This window comes from Protopterus annectens, chromosome 2.part1 (genome assembly GCF_019279795.1).
Source record: "Protopterus annectens isolate FY-2018-M chromosome 2.part1, PAN1.0, whole genome shotgun sequence".
Taxonomy (NCBI): Eukaryota; Metazoa; Chordata; order Ceratodontiformes; family Protopteridae; genus Protopterus; species Protopterus annectens.
Genome location: NC_056729.1, coordinates 489,877,569 through 489,892,398, shown reverse-complemented (window position 1 = coordinate 489,892,398; position 14,830 = coordinate 489,877,569). Strand labels below are relative to the sequence as shown.

Sequence of the window (14,830 nt, the reverse complement as noted above, 5' to 3'; positions counted from 1 at the left end):
ATTGCAATAGTCCCTGTGGGAAGAGAGTCCTGAAGGGCTTGCAATGCTAAAAGCACTGCTCTCATCTCTAAGACATTTATCTGCAGGTGGCACTCGAAAGATTGCCACGTGCCCTAGACTGTCCTGCCCTGATAATGCCCCCCCCCCCCGATCAGGGAGGCATCTGTTGTCACCGTGGCGATTGGGGGGGCAGGGATGAAGGGTCTGCCCTGAAGAACTTGGTGATGTCATCCACCAAGACAGGTGATTCTTTCATGATTGGGTTAGCAGAATGATGTGAGACATTGGGAGCTGTTGGAAGGACCATTGAGAAAACAGCATCCACTGGAGGATCCGCATGTGAAAACGGGCTAAGGGAAGAAGTGTAATGGTAGCCGCCATGAGTCCTAATACCTTCAAGACTACCCTGGCTTTGATCTTGTTGCATTGAAGCAGAAGGTAAACGTGTTTGTGGATATCTGATACTCTTTGCTCTGTCAGTCTGGCAGAAAGATGAACTGTGTCTAAGGTGGCACCTATAAAGGTAATAGACTGACAAGGCGATAAGGCAGATTTTTTGAAATTTACTGAAATGCCTAGAGCTTGGCAAGTTTGAATGGTGAAGTCTCTGGATAGAAGAAGTTGATGCCTGGTGGTGGTGGTAAGGAGCCAGTCGTCCAAATATGGAAACACATGGAATCCTTGACGTCTCATGTGAGCCGTGACCACTGCCATACATTTGGTGAACACTCGGGGGGGCTGTAGTGAGACCAAAGGGCAGGGCTCTGAACTGGTAGTGACTGGCTCCCAGCCTGAAGCGGAGAAACCTCCTGGAGCGTCTGTGCATTTTGATATGGTAGTACGCATCCTGAAGGTCTATTGAGCACATCCAATTGTCCTGACCCATGAAGGGTAGAATGGACTGTAGCGTGACCATCCGGAACTTTGTTTTCTTCACATACTTGTTTAGCTTGCTGAGATCCAATATTGGTCTCCAGTCCCCTGTCTTTTTTGGTACCAAAAAGAATTTGGAGTAGATTCCGGATCCTTGCTGGGACTGGCTGTATAGCTCTTTTTGACAGCAGCTTTGATATTTCTAACGCTGCTTGTTCCCTTAGACTGGGTGGAACGTCTGGAAGGGATCGTTTGGGTTGGAATGGGATGTGAATAAAGGGGATTTTGTAACCCTCAGATATAATCTACTGTACCCATTTGTCTTGAGTGAGGGAAAGCCAGGCTTCTGGGTACAGTGATAATCTTCCCCCGACTGCCTCCGAAGGTGGACAGCCGGACAGCTCCTCAGGGATGCTGAAAGGGTTTATCAGAGAAATTCTCTCTGCTACCCTGGTTTTGCAGACCACCTCTGCCCCTAGGGTGGCGTCTATTATTGTTCCCCCCTCTGCCTCTAGAGGGGAATCAACTTTGTGCGTCAGATGAGACTCCTTGTGGTTTGCGGAACCACATCCCCCCCCCCCCTCTGACCTTTGGGATAAGGTCTGGAAGGGGTAGAAAAATGGACTCCCACGGCAGAGAGAGTCTTACCTTCCTGCTCGCACCTAGTCAATGTATGTTTCACCTGAGTTCCAAACAACGTTGAGCCATCAAAGGGGGAACTGGTGAAGGATGCCTTGAAAGGGTCCGCAAAATTGCAAAGCCGCATCCAGGCGTGGCGTCGTAAAGCTACACCTGTGCCTGCGGCCCTACTCACCCCATCAGCCGCATATGAGATAAGCCGCATGGAGGAGTTGACAATCGAATTCAGGGTTGCCAACTGGGAGTTCATTTTGTCTTGGAACCCCTCAGCTGTTGGATCCTGCATAGCAACACCCATATCCTTGAGTAAATCTCTCTGGAGACGGGTGAAGTGACACAAGTAGTTCAGCGACCACATGGCAAAGGTCACTGAGGAAAACATCCGCTTACCGTACCTGTCCATGGTCCTAGACTCCTTATTAGGAGGATGGACAGGTACCGAAGGATCGGCTAATTCCTTCTTAGTGACAGCGGCCACCACCATGGCATCAACAGAGACACCTTTAGATAAGAACTGTTTCTCTTTCAGGGCTGTAATAAATTTTGACGGCCTCCTTGGGGTAGGTTCCACCGAATCAGGGGCCGTCCATGCCTTCCTTGCCACCACTTCCATGAGGGGGTCAAAGGGAGGAGACACCCAGGAGGTGGAAGGGCGAGAGCCAAACGCCTCAAGGTAGACCAACTCGTCCTCTGAAGGGTTAAGGGCGGGCCAGTTCCCCCTCTGTTTAAGGATTTTAAGGATGTCAGCAAAAGAGACATCCTCAGAGGGGGACCGAGGGGAACTTTCAGATTCCTCCAAGTCGGTGTCCGAGGTGATAGACTCAGGGGTGTCAATGTGCTTCCTCTTGCACTGTCTCTTCCGAGGGGTTTCCCCTGCCGGATCAGGAGAAGCCTCAGAAGAAGAGGATATTCCCAATGGGGAAACCTGAGGGGCTGGCTCTCTACGGTCTGGTACAAGGGGGTGGGTAGAAACCACCGCAGGCACTGAAGAGGGAGGAGCTGATGGAGCCGACTGTGGGGTAGACACGGGGTCTAGCACGCTCCGCATGACCTCGAAGGCACCCCAATCAGACAGAGCCGAAGGTCCCCGCTCCGAGGAGACAAGGACCCCCCTGGCACCAACAGGGATGGCTCCGAGGCCGACGTCGGAGCCGAACTCACCAGTGCCGATGCTCCAAGAGGGAGAACGGGGTCGGACAAGCATCCGATGCCACTAGCCCCCTCGGAGCCGATGAGGGAAGCCCGGCGCCGAGATCCCTCCAAAGAGGAAATCGGAGCAGACGAAGCCGAAAGGGAGGGTATCGGCTCCGACGCACCGACAGCCATGGCTCCGACGAGCCCCGGCTCCGAACTCAAAGGAGTCGGAGGAGGAACAGAAGCAGGGATGGGAATAGCTGCTGACTGTTGAGTAGGGCTATGCAGCATTTGGGCCAATGCCTCGGACTTGAGAAGTCTACTCACCACCCTTTGTAAGTCATGGTCGGACAGCCTGGAGGACTGAGAGGAATGGGATCTGTGGCTCCGCTCTGACAGAAGAGGGGATCCCGGGGCTGAGTGGATGGAGCCGATGGCAGGGGACCTCGACCTCTTCTTAGAAGGTGGCTCCGATAAAACTATCGGAGCCGACTGAGTCTTAGCACCCTCGGGTCTGGCCGGAGCAGAGGTAATGGTTTGAGTCTTCTAAATATCCAGCCAGAGCTGATGTCGAAGCAGTCTTAATGCTCCCAGCGGACGGCTCTGAAGCTGGAGCCGACGGCCTGGAAGTCTTTGAAGACTTCCCCGACGCAGACTGGGTCGGGGGGCCTTCAGGCTTTAATAAGCCTCAAAGAATAAGTTTATTTTTGTGTTCCTGCAAGACTCTCGGGCTGAATGCATGGCAAACAGCACAGGAGTCCTGCAGGTACAAAGGTCCCAGGCAATATACACAATAAGTGTGACCGTCTGTCAGAGACATTTTCTGACAGCACGAGTCACATTTCTTGAAGCCTGAGACCTTGGAGTCTTTCGACATCAGAAAAAGTGACTGTATACACAAAAAAGACACAGACACAAAACACAGACACACCCCTTAACCAAAAAGGAAAACCCAATCACACTGAATGACAAAGGGAAAAAAGGGAAGTGGGCCAAAGGCCTAGAACTTAAAAAGGGAAAAAAAAGGGAATAAAAACAAGGGAAGACCCGATTTAAACTAAAAGGATACCCTGTACTATAAACTTGACTAAATAAAAAGGATAGGCGTAGATATTTTAATTTTCTAACTAGAAAATCTCACTACCCTGCCAGAGCCAGTAGAAGAAAGCACCTCGCAGCTAAGCGGCAAACGAGATCTGAGTAGTTACCGCCTAGCATTGTGGGATATAGGGGAGCCTCGAGCCGGTGGAAATAGCTCTCGAGCTTTAGTATTGGCCGATTCGGTGCCGAGGATCGGTTCCGAACCCCATCCAGCAAGAATGAAGACTTAACATTAAAACTTATTGACATATTTTTAGTTGCAAACATTATACATAATTTATAATCTATCCAGTAATTGTCAGTCAAAAATTGCATAACTCATTCAAATCCTTCCTTCTTTTAAACTTTGTTCCTCCTCCAAACCATTATTCTGCATGTATTATTGTCACAATTCCCATTTTTCTATGTAATTTTCTCCTACCCTTTTCTAAAGATCCCATTTCTGGTTGTTTTATTTCTGTTACTATATTCACTATTTCTAGTACAGTTGGTTTAGACTTTGATTTCCATTTTCTAGTAATTGATTTTTTTGACAGCCACCATAATTAGACTCAGCAAGGCATTACTATGCCTAGGCAATTCCAATTCTGTATCATAGCTCAAAAAATAATTTCCTTAGCTACACCAAATTGCCCACCCAGTATTTCTGATAGAGTAGTCAGCAGGGAATGTTTAAAAGTCTGCCAACTCATTATACTCCCAAAATATATGTTCCCAATTACCTCTTTCTACCCCATCATACCTCCAACATTTGCTATCTACCCGATAAAAAATTCTTTTGAGTCTAGGTGAAGCATAAAAATACCTATGTAAACAATTCCAAGCAAAGTTCCTAAATCTTCAAGACTCTGTTGCATATTTGGGAGTCACACACATATCCCCCATTGTTTCTTTGTGAATTGCTTAAACAATCTGTCTTCCCAGTCCTTTTTAACCTCCTTTGACTGACTTTTATAGCCACCATGTAATGTTTTATATGCTCTACTAATTATCCTTTTTTAACAGCAGCTTCTCTTCTAGATTCAAAAACTCTGCCAGTGACGGTCTTTCACTTTGGATCCCTCTATTTCTTTCTCTTTGCCTATAGTATGATATCAGTACTTGACAGGGAAGGCAATCTCTAGCCTGCAGTCCAAATACATTTTTGGTCTTTTCCCATTCTATTACCTTTCCCTCTCTAATTATTTGCTTCCAATAATTTTGTTACTTTGCCAGTTTTCTCCAGTAAATTCCAGCCCCTATTGTCTGTATCCCTAATTGCAGTTATCCCTATCATCAGAATCTCCTTTCTCCATTACCATGTTGGCTTAGTTCTTAGAATACTTTCTGCTACTTTGTGAATATAACATTTTGTATGGTTACACAGCAAAAAATAGTGAAGGACCAAGCCATGGCAATACAAGGCATAAACTTTAATAAATAGTGAGCACTTTCGCACCACCTTTGCTGCTTCATCAGACATTAGAAAAAAAGCAAAATACACCATTTTTAAAATACAAATCAGCCAATGAAGTCACTTGGCCAATTCAGCCTTAAAGTTACAGGGAGTATAAAATAAATCTAGTACATCAATGGTCTATGCAAGCAACAGTAATACACACAATAATAACATATAAATAACAGTAACATATATAAGAAGCAGCATATATAAAAAACAGCATAAATAAAAATGTATATAAAAGAACGTATATAAAATCTGTATGTATATTTTCTGATATACATCCTAGCTCTTCAATTCTCTAGCTTGCAAAATGTGTTTAATACATATCTTGTTATTCAAACCCCTACCTGTAGTAGCCCGCATCCTAATAATCCATTTAAGTTCTGATGTTTCTGTTCTACTTCTAACATTACCTCCCCTTTCACTGGGCACAATGTTCTCAATCGCTATAAATCTAAAGGAGTGTGTGGGGCTATGCTGCATAACATGTCTGACTAGTGCACTTGTTTCCATCTGTCTGCTAATGTTGTACACATGCTCTCTGATATGGTTCTTGAACTTTCTGTCCATTTCGCCAATATAGAAGGACATAGATACCCGGTAGTAGGCCAGGTAGACCACATGCATGGAATCACAACTAGCATGTATATTATTAAATTCCATCATCCTACCTGTGTCAGGGTATAAAAACCTGCTGCTGGTATCAATCAGATGGCAGAAGTTGCATTTATTGCAGGGTAGAGTGCATACAACACTGTCATCTCATTACTGTTATCTGACTTTGGACAAGACAGCATCCTTTTAAGTGATTTTTTTATTTCTGAAAGCAAATCTTGGTCTATCTCCCACTACAGACGTAATCTGCTCATCCGTACATAGGGCACGCCAACACCTATCAAAAATATTCTGTAACTGTTTAATATTACTGGAATACATGAGGGGTACTCTCATTTTATTTTATTATAGTGAGTTTCATCTCTATTATCCCTTACCTGCTTCTCAGAGAAGTAAAGTTTCCCTTGACCCCCCCTCATCAATGGTATCTGAGATAGAACTTCATCCACTTCCTTAGGATTATAACCCTGTGATTAAAAATTATAACTCAGACGTGTCAATTCCCAATTTAAATCTTCATTCTTAGAATTCAATCTTGATGCCTGTAGGCCCTGTTCTTTAATCACATTTTTAAAAATGTGTGCTGGATGCATACTCTGCCTCTGCACATATGTATTTCTATGACATTTCTTTATATATATATATATATATATATATATATATATATATATGTGTGTGTGTGTGTTAAACTCCCCTTTTGTATAATTTGATTCCATAATCCTTGAACCAATTGTTAACATGGTCTAAGCAGTGTTGGAGCAATTGTGAGTCAGTTGAAGATCAAACAACAACAACCAGTCTATAGCCATCTGTAAACTTAGTTAACCATAGGCCAGAAGTGCTAGCCTGAAGGTCTACGAAATATATGCAAAATAGGAGAGGACCCAAAAGTGAACCCTGTAGTACTCCACTGGCAGCAGATTTGCCTTCAGAAGTGGCACCTGCTACTCTAACCTCATGGGTTCTATCAGACAACCAGTTAGCTATCCATTGCACAATATCAATATTTATATTCAGATTTACAAGTCTATCAATAATGCTTGTATGTGGAATAAAGTTAAAGGCCTTGGCCAGGTCTAGATATGCAATGCATAACCATTATCTACTGCCTCAGTTACTTTTTCAAAGAAATGAATCAGATTAAATGGGCAGGACCTTCCTTTGATAAAGCCAAATTGATAAGGGTCCAGGGTTGAGAGATTTTCAATGTCCAGATTAATGAAGTCTAAGATAATATACTCCATACCTGTACATATGAGGCTGGTGAGACTAATGGTTTGCACACTGCAGTAAGCCTTTTCTATTTAGAGACTCTTCTACTGCTATGGTTTTCCCCTTCAGGGCAGTATAGCACAGACAGCAGTCTCAATAATAAAAACATTGCGAGGAGAAACTGGGGGACTTTGAAAGGAAATGGAGAAATTGTTGAAAAGATAGGAAATGAACCCAGGTTTGTGCAAAAAAGGGCTGAAAATGTCAAAGATTATTTCCAGAGTAAATTAAATAAGGTAAAGGAAGTTGAGTCAAGAAAAGGGATGGTAAAGTGTCATAATTGCAACTACTGTCAATATTTATTTACTGATAGTAATAAATTGTTAGTGGGAAAAACAGTAGTACAGGTCCCAGGTAGGTTCACATGTAAAGCTAAAAATGTAGTTTACTTACTAATATGCCGGGAATGTAGATCATTTTATGTGGGGAGAACTAAGAGAGAATTATGCAGAAGAATTTATGAACACAATTATGCTATTACACATGCAGATATGAAAAATGCTATGAGTAAACATTATGCTGAGAAGAATTGCAAAATAAAATTTAAATGCATAGTTTTGGGTGCTCTACATTCTAATGCCAATATTGTTAATGAAGAAGAGTTGGGGTGGTTGGAATACTGTAGGCAAGTAAGACTACAATGCCTGTTTCCCTCCAGGATTAAATAATAGGGAAGAATTTATAATGTATTTAAAAAGAAAGGGGCTGAAACATTGATTTAGACACTTTAGGTAATTTATATATGTATAGTTTTTTCATATGTATATGTTTTAATGTTTTTATTTCACATCAGAAAAATGTTTAATGACACTATGTTTTAAAAAATGTTAATTGGTTAATGAGCTATCTAAGTATATAAATTCATGTTTTTATTACAAAGCCTTAGTCTGAAGAAGTCTCTAGGTGAAGAGACAAAAGCGCTTACTACTGGCTTTGGAACAATAAATCTACATTCTTCTTACTGACACAGCGTTTATTTTATTTTTCGCGTCTGAAGTTATTTGCGAGCTGCTATTTTTTGCATTGATGTTGGATTCTGACAACACCTTAGAAAGAAAGGATGGGTTGGTTAGTAACAATACCCTAGCTCTATGAAAAATCAAATAAGAAGGCTTAGAAGATAGGACTTGAAGCTCCGAGACTCTTCTAGCAGAGGTTATGGCTACTAAAAAGATAGTTTTCCAAGTTAAGCATTTTAGTTCACATTTCACTGATGGTTCAAATGGAGATTGAGTCAAAGCTTGTAAAACTAAATTTAAAACCCATGGTGGAGATGGATCTTAAAAAAGGGCCCAACAAGAAAGGTTTCCCTTATGAAGGCCTTACAAAGTTTTGAAGAAGCCACGGTGGAATTGTTCACTCCTATGTGAAAATTAGAAATGGCAGCTAATTGTACTTTAATAGTTGAGGACCTAGCCCCCTCATTAAAAATTGTAGCTAAAAACTCGAGAATCTTAGGTAATGGTGCTGAAAAAGGGTCAATGTATTCTGTTGTGCCCAAAAAGCAAATCTTTTCTATTTACCTTTGTAATTTTTTCTAGTGGAAGTTTCATGTGAAGATAAAAGAATGTGACAGACAAAGAGGACAGCCTGGGTTGTCTAGTTATCAATGGAAGTGGAGAAACCATGTGGTCAACTTTAGACATATATGTCCAGGTGAATCATGTCTGTCTGGTGAGACAGGAAGTCTGGAACTGGATCCAGAATCCATGGTGAATGAACTAGATGAGGCCAAAGAAAGGGGAACCAAATCTGAAGAGGCCAGCAAGGGGCAATGAGGATGACTGTGCTCTTCAATTGAGGTGCTTTCTGGAGATACCTAAGTATTAGAGGAGTTGGGAGTTAAGCACAGAAGAGACAGGGGCAGTCATGTAGGAGAGCATCTCTCAGTGATTCCTCCGGTGGAGGCATCAGGGCAAACAACCTGCTGCACTTGTTGTGTGGGGAAATATAAAGAGTTCACAGCAAGGCTGGCCCCAGTGGTAGAAAATATTCTCTGCAACTCTCATGTTGAAAGACCACTCATGAGGCAATAAAATGGACATTCTCAACTTGCCTGCTATCATGCTGGATTTCCCAGAATGTGTATTACTATCAGAAATCAAATGGATGAGAATGCCCACTGCCACACACTCAGCGTTTCTTGACATAAGGGGTAAGACCTGGTTCTTCCTTGTTTGTTGATGCACCATACCACTGGCATATTGTCCATCTGAATCGCAATAGTCCCGGAAAGAAAAGAGTCTTAGAAGGCCTGCAATGCTAGGAGTACTGCTCTCATTTGTAGGACATTGATATGCGTGTTGTCCTCTTTAGGGGACCAGGTGCCTTGGACTGTCTTTCCCAAGAAATGCTCCCACCGAATTTGGGAAGTGTCTGTGGTCACTATGGCTTTGGAAGAATGAAGGAGCGGCCTTGTAAAATCTGAAGGAGCTACTGCAATGGTATAAGAAAAGAAAACAAAACAAAACAAGAAAGGAAAATACCAACAATTGTGTACATCAATATATGTGTATATACCTTTAAGAAGCTATCCAAGGGCTTGTACTAGAGTATAAATACTGAGCATGTGCAAGCTAGACTGCCATTTTGTACTTAGCTGTTAAGATGTAAGCATTTATGCATGTAAGCTCTGTTTGCTAACTAGATCGTTCGTATTTAATGATGCTGCTATCCATCCCGATGTGTTTGTATATATTAAAGCATCAGAACAAATCCCCAAGCCTTCTTATTGTTTGTATTAGAGATGAACGAGCAACATGGTGTCAGAAGCAGCATGTCTAAAAGGACATGGTGTCAGAAAGGGATCCAGAAGCAAGACCGAGAGAAGCACAGCTAATATAAAGGAGTGAATCACCGCCAAAATGTGCATACTTCGCAAAACAGGTCAGAAACAAATTTCAAGTATTAAAACTTGGTCAGCACTATTTTTTTTTCCCATAATATGAAATGGGGCAAATAGAACATTCTAAATAATTTTTGCATAAATAGATATGTACAATACTGATAAAAATATTCGAATTACTACGGAAAATGTTTAAAATAAAGTCCTAATTGTATAAAACAAATAAAATAAAAGGAAACTACCATTTTTGCAAAGGATACATATTTTCGTATTAAGCAAAGATATCTGAGTTAATCAGAAGTGTATAAAGTGTTCACGTTTGTGTAGTGTTACAGTAAAGCTATTTCACAAAGTACAGCCATTACAGAGCATTTTTCACAAAGTAAAGTATTTCAAAGAGTTTATTGTGCATATGGATGTTGTTACAAGCTCACAGAACTGTTTATTCATACATAATTACAAGGGCCATATTTTCAGTGTGTGTGTATACTTTGTGGGCATAGCAGATGGATTTTGTAAACCCAGTGCACTTGTGTTTGACAGCAGTATTGCTGAGAACTAGAGAGAGTTTGAGCAAGAGTATGACATTTGCATACAGGCTGCATTTTCTGATAAAGATGACCATACAAAGGCATTTATTCTGCTTAATTTAGCTGGGTCAGAAGCCATAGAAAGGGAACACTTATTTGTGTATCCACCTGCTGTCTACACTGGAGAGAGGGAAAACTGTCATATTGTTGTACAGGCTGAGTCAAAGGAGGACCCAGAGTGCGTAAAATGTAAATTTAGAGAAATGTGTAACCCCCCCCCATACAAATGTTACAATGGAAAGGCACTTATTTTACACAAGGGATCAAAAGTCTGGTGAAACTTTTGCAGCATATATAACTGACCTGAGAAATAAAACTAAAACGTGAAGATATGGTGATTTAAGGGATGAGTTGATAAAAGAGACTTGTGTGTGGCATAAAAGATTTTGCTTCATGACAGTGATTTAACTTTGAATAAGGCCACTGAGATTTGTCAGATATACAAGCTCACAGAAAAGCACGCTAATATGCTTACAAATGAGAACAGCTCTATTAGGCACAGTAATAAAGCTCATGTTGATAGTATGCAGCATATAGTTAAAAGAGGCAGATCCAAGCACACGGCAGCTGTAACCCCTGCAGCACTCACTGGTAAACCCTAGAACTTTCTAGCACATTCCAGACTTTGCACAGTCTCGGTGAAGCATAAGACTGAGTCAGCAAACTCAAAGCATGGGACCCAACCTAGTTTCATCACCAACTGTCGTAATTGTGGTGGCAATCATGAATCTAAAACAGAAAAGTGTTTAGCTTTTGGTCAACAATGCCACAAATGCAATAAATGAAATAATTTGAAAAGATTTTGTAACCCAAAAGGCCCAATTTTTTTATTGAAAGGGAACATTTTAAGAAATCAGTTAATAAGTTAGACTGTGGCAACTCAATTCTTTATGTTGATGGTGTGTCAGTGCTTTATGAAATGGTCAATGCTGTAGATTTAAGGGCAAAGAATGAAGTATTTTGTACTGTTCGGATAAATACCAAACCCACAGAGCTCAAAGTTGATACAGGTTCCAAGTGCAATGTTATATCAGCAGAAACATTTGCTAGAGTGTGTAAAAGTGAAAGGCTTGATTTGGCAAGGTGTGCAAAAGTTGTTGTTTATGGAGGTGAAGAAATTCAAACGGTTGCTTCCAGCAGAGTGGAAAAGCTACAACTTGTTATTTTATGTGGTCAAGAGGCACATTCAGTCCTTATTAGGGCTCAGAGACAGTTTGAAATGGGACTGCTTTCATTTAACAAGGAAGTCCACCCTGTTAGCTTAAAAGACCACTACTCTAATTTTGCCCAGCACATTTTTCCACCTATGCCGATCTTTTCCAAGACAAACTAAGCAAACTTACAGTTGTGTACTCCATGAAGTTAGACTCAGGGGTCAATCCAATTATCAGTCCAGCATGCAAAGTTCCAAAAGCCATGCAGGACACAGTCAAAGCTGAGTTAGATAAAATGGTATGACAAGGTGTAATTTGTAAATCTCCAACTGAATAGGTATCTTCCATGGTGGTAGCTCATAGAAAAGCTCAGATGACATCAGAATATGTACTGATATGAATTTGAACAAAGTGCTAAAAAGACCTCATCATCCAATGCACACAATGAAGTTGCAGTCTTGATGCCAAATGCCACTATTTTTTCTGTCTTAGATGGAAAGAGTTCATTTTGGCAAATTCAGCTTGACAAAAAAAAATCATCATTGCTCACTACTTTTAGTACTCTGTTTGGCAGGTACAGATTTTTGATAATGCCATTTGGGATAAATTCTGCAAGTGAAGTCTTTCAGTGTGCAATAGAGCAAAATTTTCCTGGGTATTCTTGTGGTATCATAGCAGATGACATACTTGTAGGAAGTCATGATGAAGCACAACATGACAGAAACCTCAGAAAAGTTTTGAAAAGGCACATCATATATATATATATATATATATATATATATTTGTGTGTGTGTGTGTGTGTGTATAAATCTACTTTTTACTCATAAACTAACACCAAAGCTCAAGGGCTAATAACAACCACATCCATACGTGAAAACAGCAAATGAGATCTGAGGTATGGTGGGGGACTATGGCATTATGGGTAAGGGAGAAGCTTGCCAGTTTTCAGTATCCACAAGATGCAAAAAGAGGCCAAGTCGGATCCAAACCCATTTGTTGAGGAATGAATGAAAAGTGACAACATCAGATCGATCTGTTTGTTTTACTGCCTACAGTAGGGCATTAGGAAGGTGATAGAGAATACCTTAGAACAGTCTCTAAAAGACAGGAAAAAAAAAGTCTGCCTACTCTTTGTAGAAATGCTCCAAGTAAGTCAGGAATAACCTAGGAATGTAAAATCCACTACCCAAGATGTGCACTTTAGCTACATTTCAATTATGAACAGCATGAAGGTAATACTATACTTTCAAGTCACATGTGCTCTGACCAAAACATTCCTAGTAAGTCCAAAGATACTAGATGCAAACTAAGGATTTGTGAAATGAAGTGAAAAGTCATTACAAGGTGCTAAGGAGAACATAAATGTGATGATACATAAAGTAAATGAGGTAGAATGGCGCATTGCCTAAGAAGAAGGTGTGAAACAATATTTAATACATCTCAAAACCTTTTAAACACAAATAAACAGGATGAATGACAACAATCTACTTACACTTTCTCACAGTTCTGTGCTTCTCTAGATCCATTTAGGTTATGTCTGGCTATCAAGGGAGCAGATAGTATGACCTGTTTTTCAGGAAAACTATGGCTGGCTGCTGAAATACAAAATACAATACCAATCAACACAAATGGAAATATGTGTGATATTTAAAACTTATGCTACTGCATTTTATCAGCATATTGTATCTTCTTAAGGCATCTAAGGGTACAGCCAATAATTTGGAGCAACAAGGAGCGAATGGACTATACCAAAAAGACAATAGTTTCACTTCTGTTACCTCCATTTGTACACAGGCCATACCCATGTATTCTTCTCTGTAACATAGCAAGGAGAATAATCAAACCAAAGCAGCTAATAAATTAAGATAAAAAACAATGCATCAACTAATGCCCTATAAACACGTATCCATTTTAAATGCTAATTTGGTATCATAGATCCTAATCAAAGACATGACACAGTTTATTCATTCATTCACTTTATGAACCTTTAACATAGTGCAACATAATGCCCTTTTTAAAATGCTGTAGGTGGTAAGCATACCCATGTAGGGTAATTTGTTTATTTTTTGGTCAGTGGTACCATCATTCTCACTGTGACATAAATTAATATTTAATAAACCTTCTCTTAGCAAGTGTCCAAACTGTAGTCCTGGTTTGAGTTAATCAGTCCCTCGAACATAATGTGCAACTCTGATCAAAACACACAATGAGCTACTGCAATCAGTCTTGAAAAAAGACATCTGCCTTAGCAAGTTAACAAATTGACCTTTCAATGTTCCAAGGTTTCCCATTCCACCCCAAAATTTCCTTCCTACTGATTTAATATGTCATACTTCATTTACCAAACCCTCTCAAGTGTCCTCCTGAAGTTAACTTATAACTTCATTGCTTTGTTTGCCCTCCCCTTTCAGTTGTTACAGATATGTTGTAGATACCTAAATGTAGTCCCCTTATTTATATAATAGCAAAATGTAGCTGTGAAGGTCTGTTTTCTCACCATTTTTCGCAGTGATCCATGACTATTGTCCTAGCAACTACTTCCTCCCTCACTGTGACACTAAACAGACCCCCACCACCTTACTTGAATGGATCAACCTGCAATCACAACCTTCCCTAATACTAACTTTTTTTCTTTATTATACAACCTCTCACATGTCCATCATTTTGGTCTCATACCTTCTTACTTTTAGTCTTACTACTGACTTAAAGAATTGCAGCAAATGGTCAACATGATGAGCATTTTCTGCAAACAACTATCCCTATGTCACTGTCAGCAGCAATTATCAAATTGTTGGACCAGAAACTTACTTCATAGTACATCTAAATAAAGGAAAAACATATTTGCCAACAAGTACCAAAGCACTGTAAGAAAATGAATGCAACTGACAAGTGCACCAAATGAGTGCAGTCCTCATCTCCTTACTGATAGTCTCTCTCTCCCTCTCTCAATACCCCATTTCCTATACAAAGCATTCTTTTAGTGTCCCCACATCTTCATCGGACTTCCTACTCATTCTCCATGTGTCTCCTTTTTTTACTGTACTTACTCCATACTTCTGTATGCATTATAAATAAAGACAATAAATAATCAGATGAGTAATGTTGTGTATTTCCCAATGAAGATACATACCTGTTTTATGGGTTTCATAAGCTAAATATTACCAAA

The 14,830-nt window shown here is 40.6% G+C and overlaps 1 protein-coding gene across 1 annotated transcript in view; it reads right to left on the bottom strand.

Annotated features, from left to right (window-relative positions):
* LRRC46 (leucine rich repeat containing 46) overlaps positions 1-14,830 on the bottom strand; it is an 805,439-nt gene that overhangs the window by 704,756 nt on the left and 85,853 nt on the right. The window contains exon 2 of the mRNA XM_044062285.1: positions 13,157-13,259. Within this exon, the coding sequence (XP_043918220.1) occupies positions 13,157-13,259 (103 nt within the window). The remainder of the gene's footprint in view (positions 1-13,156; positions 13,260-14,830) is intronic.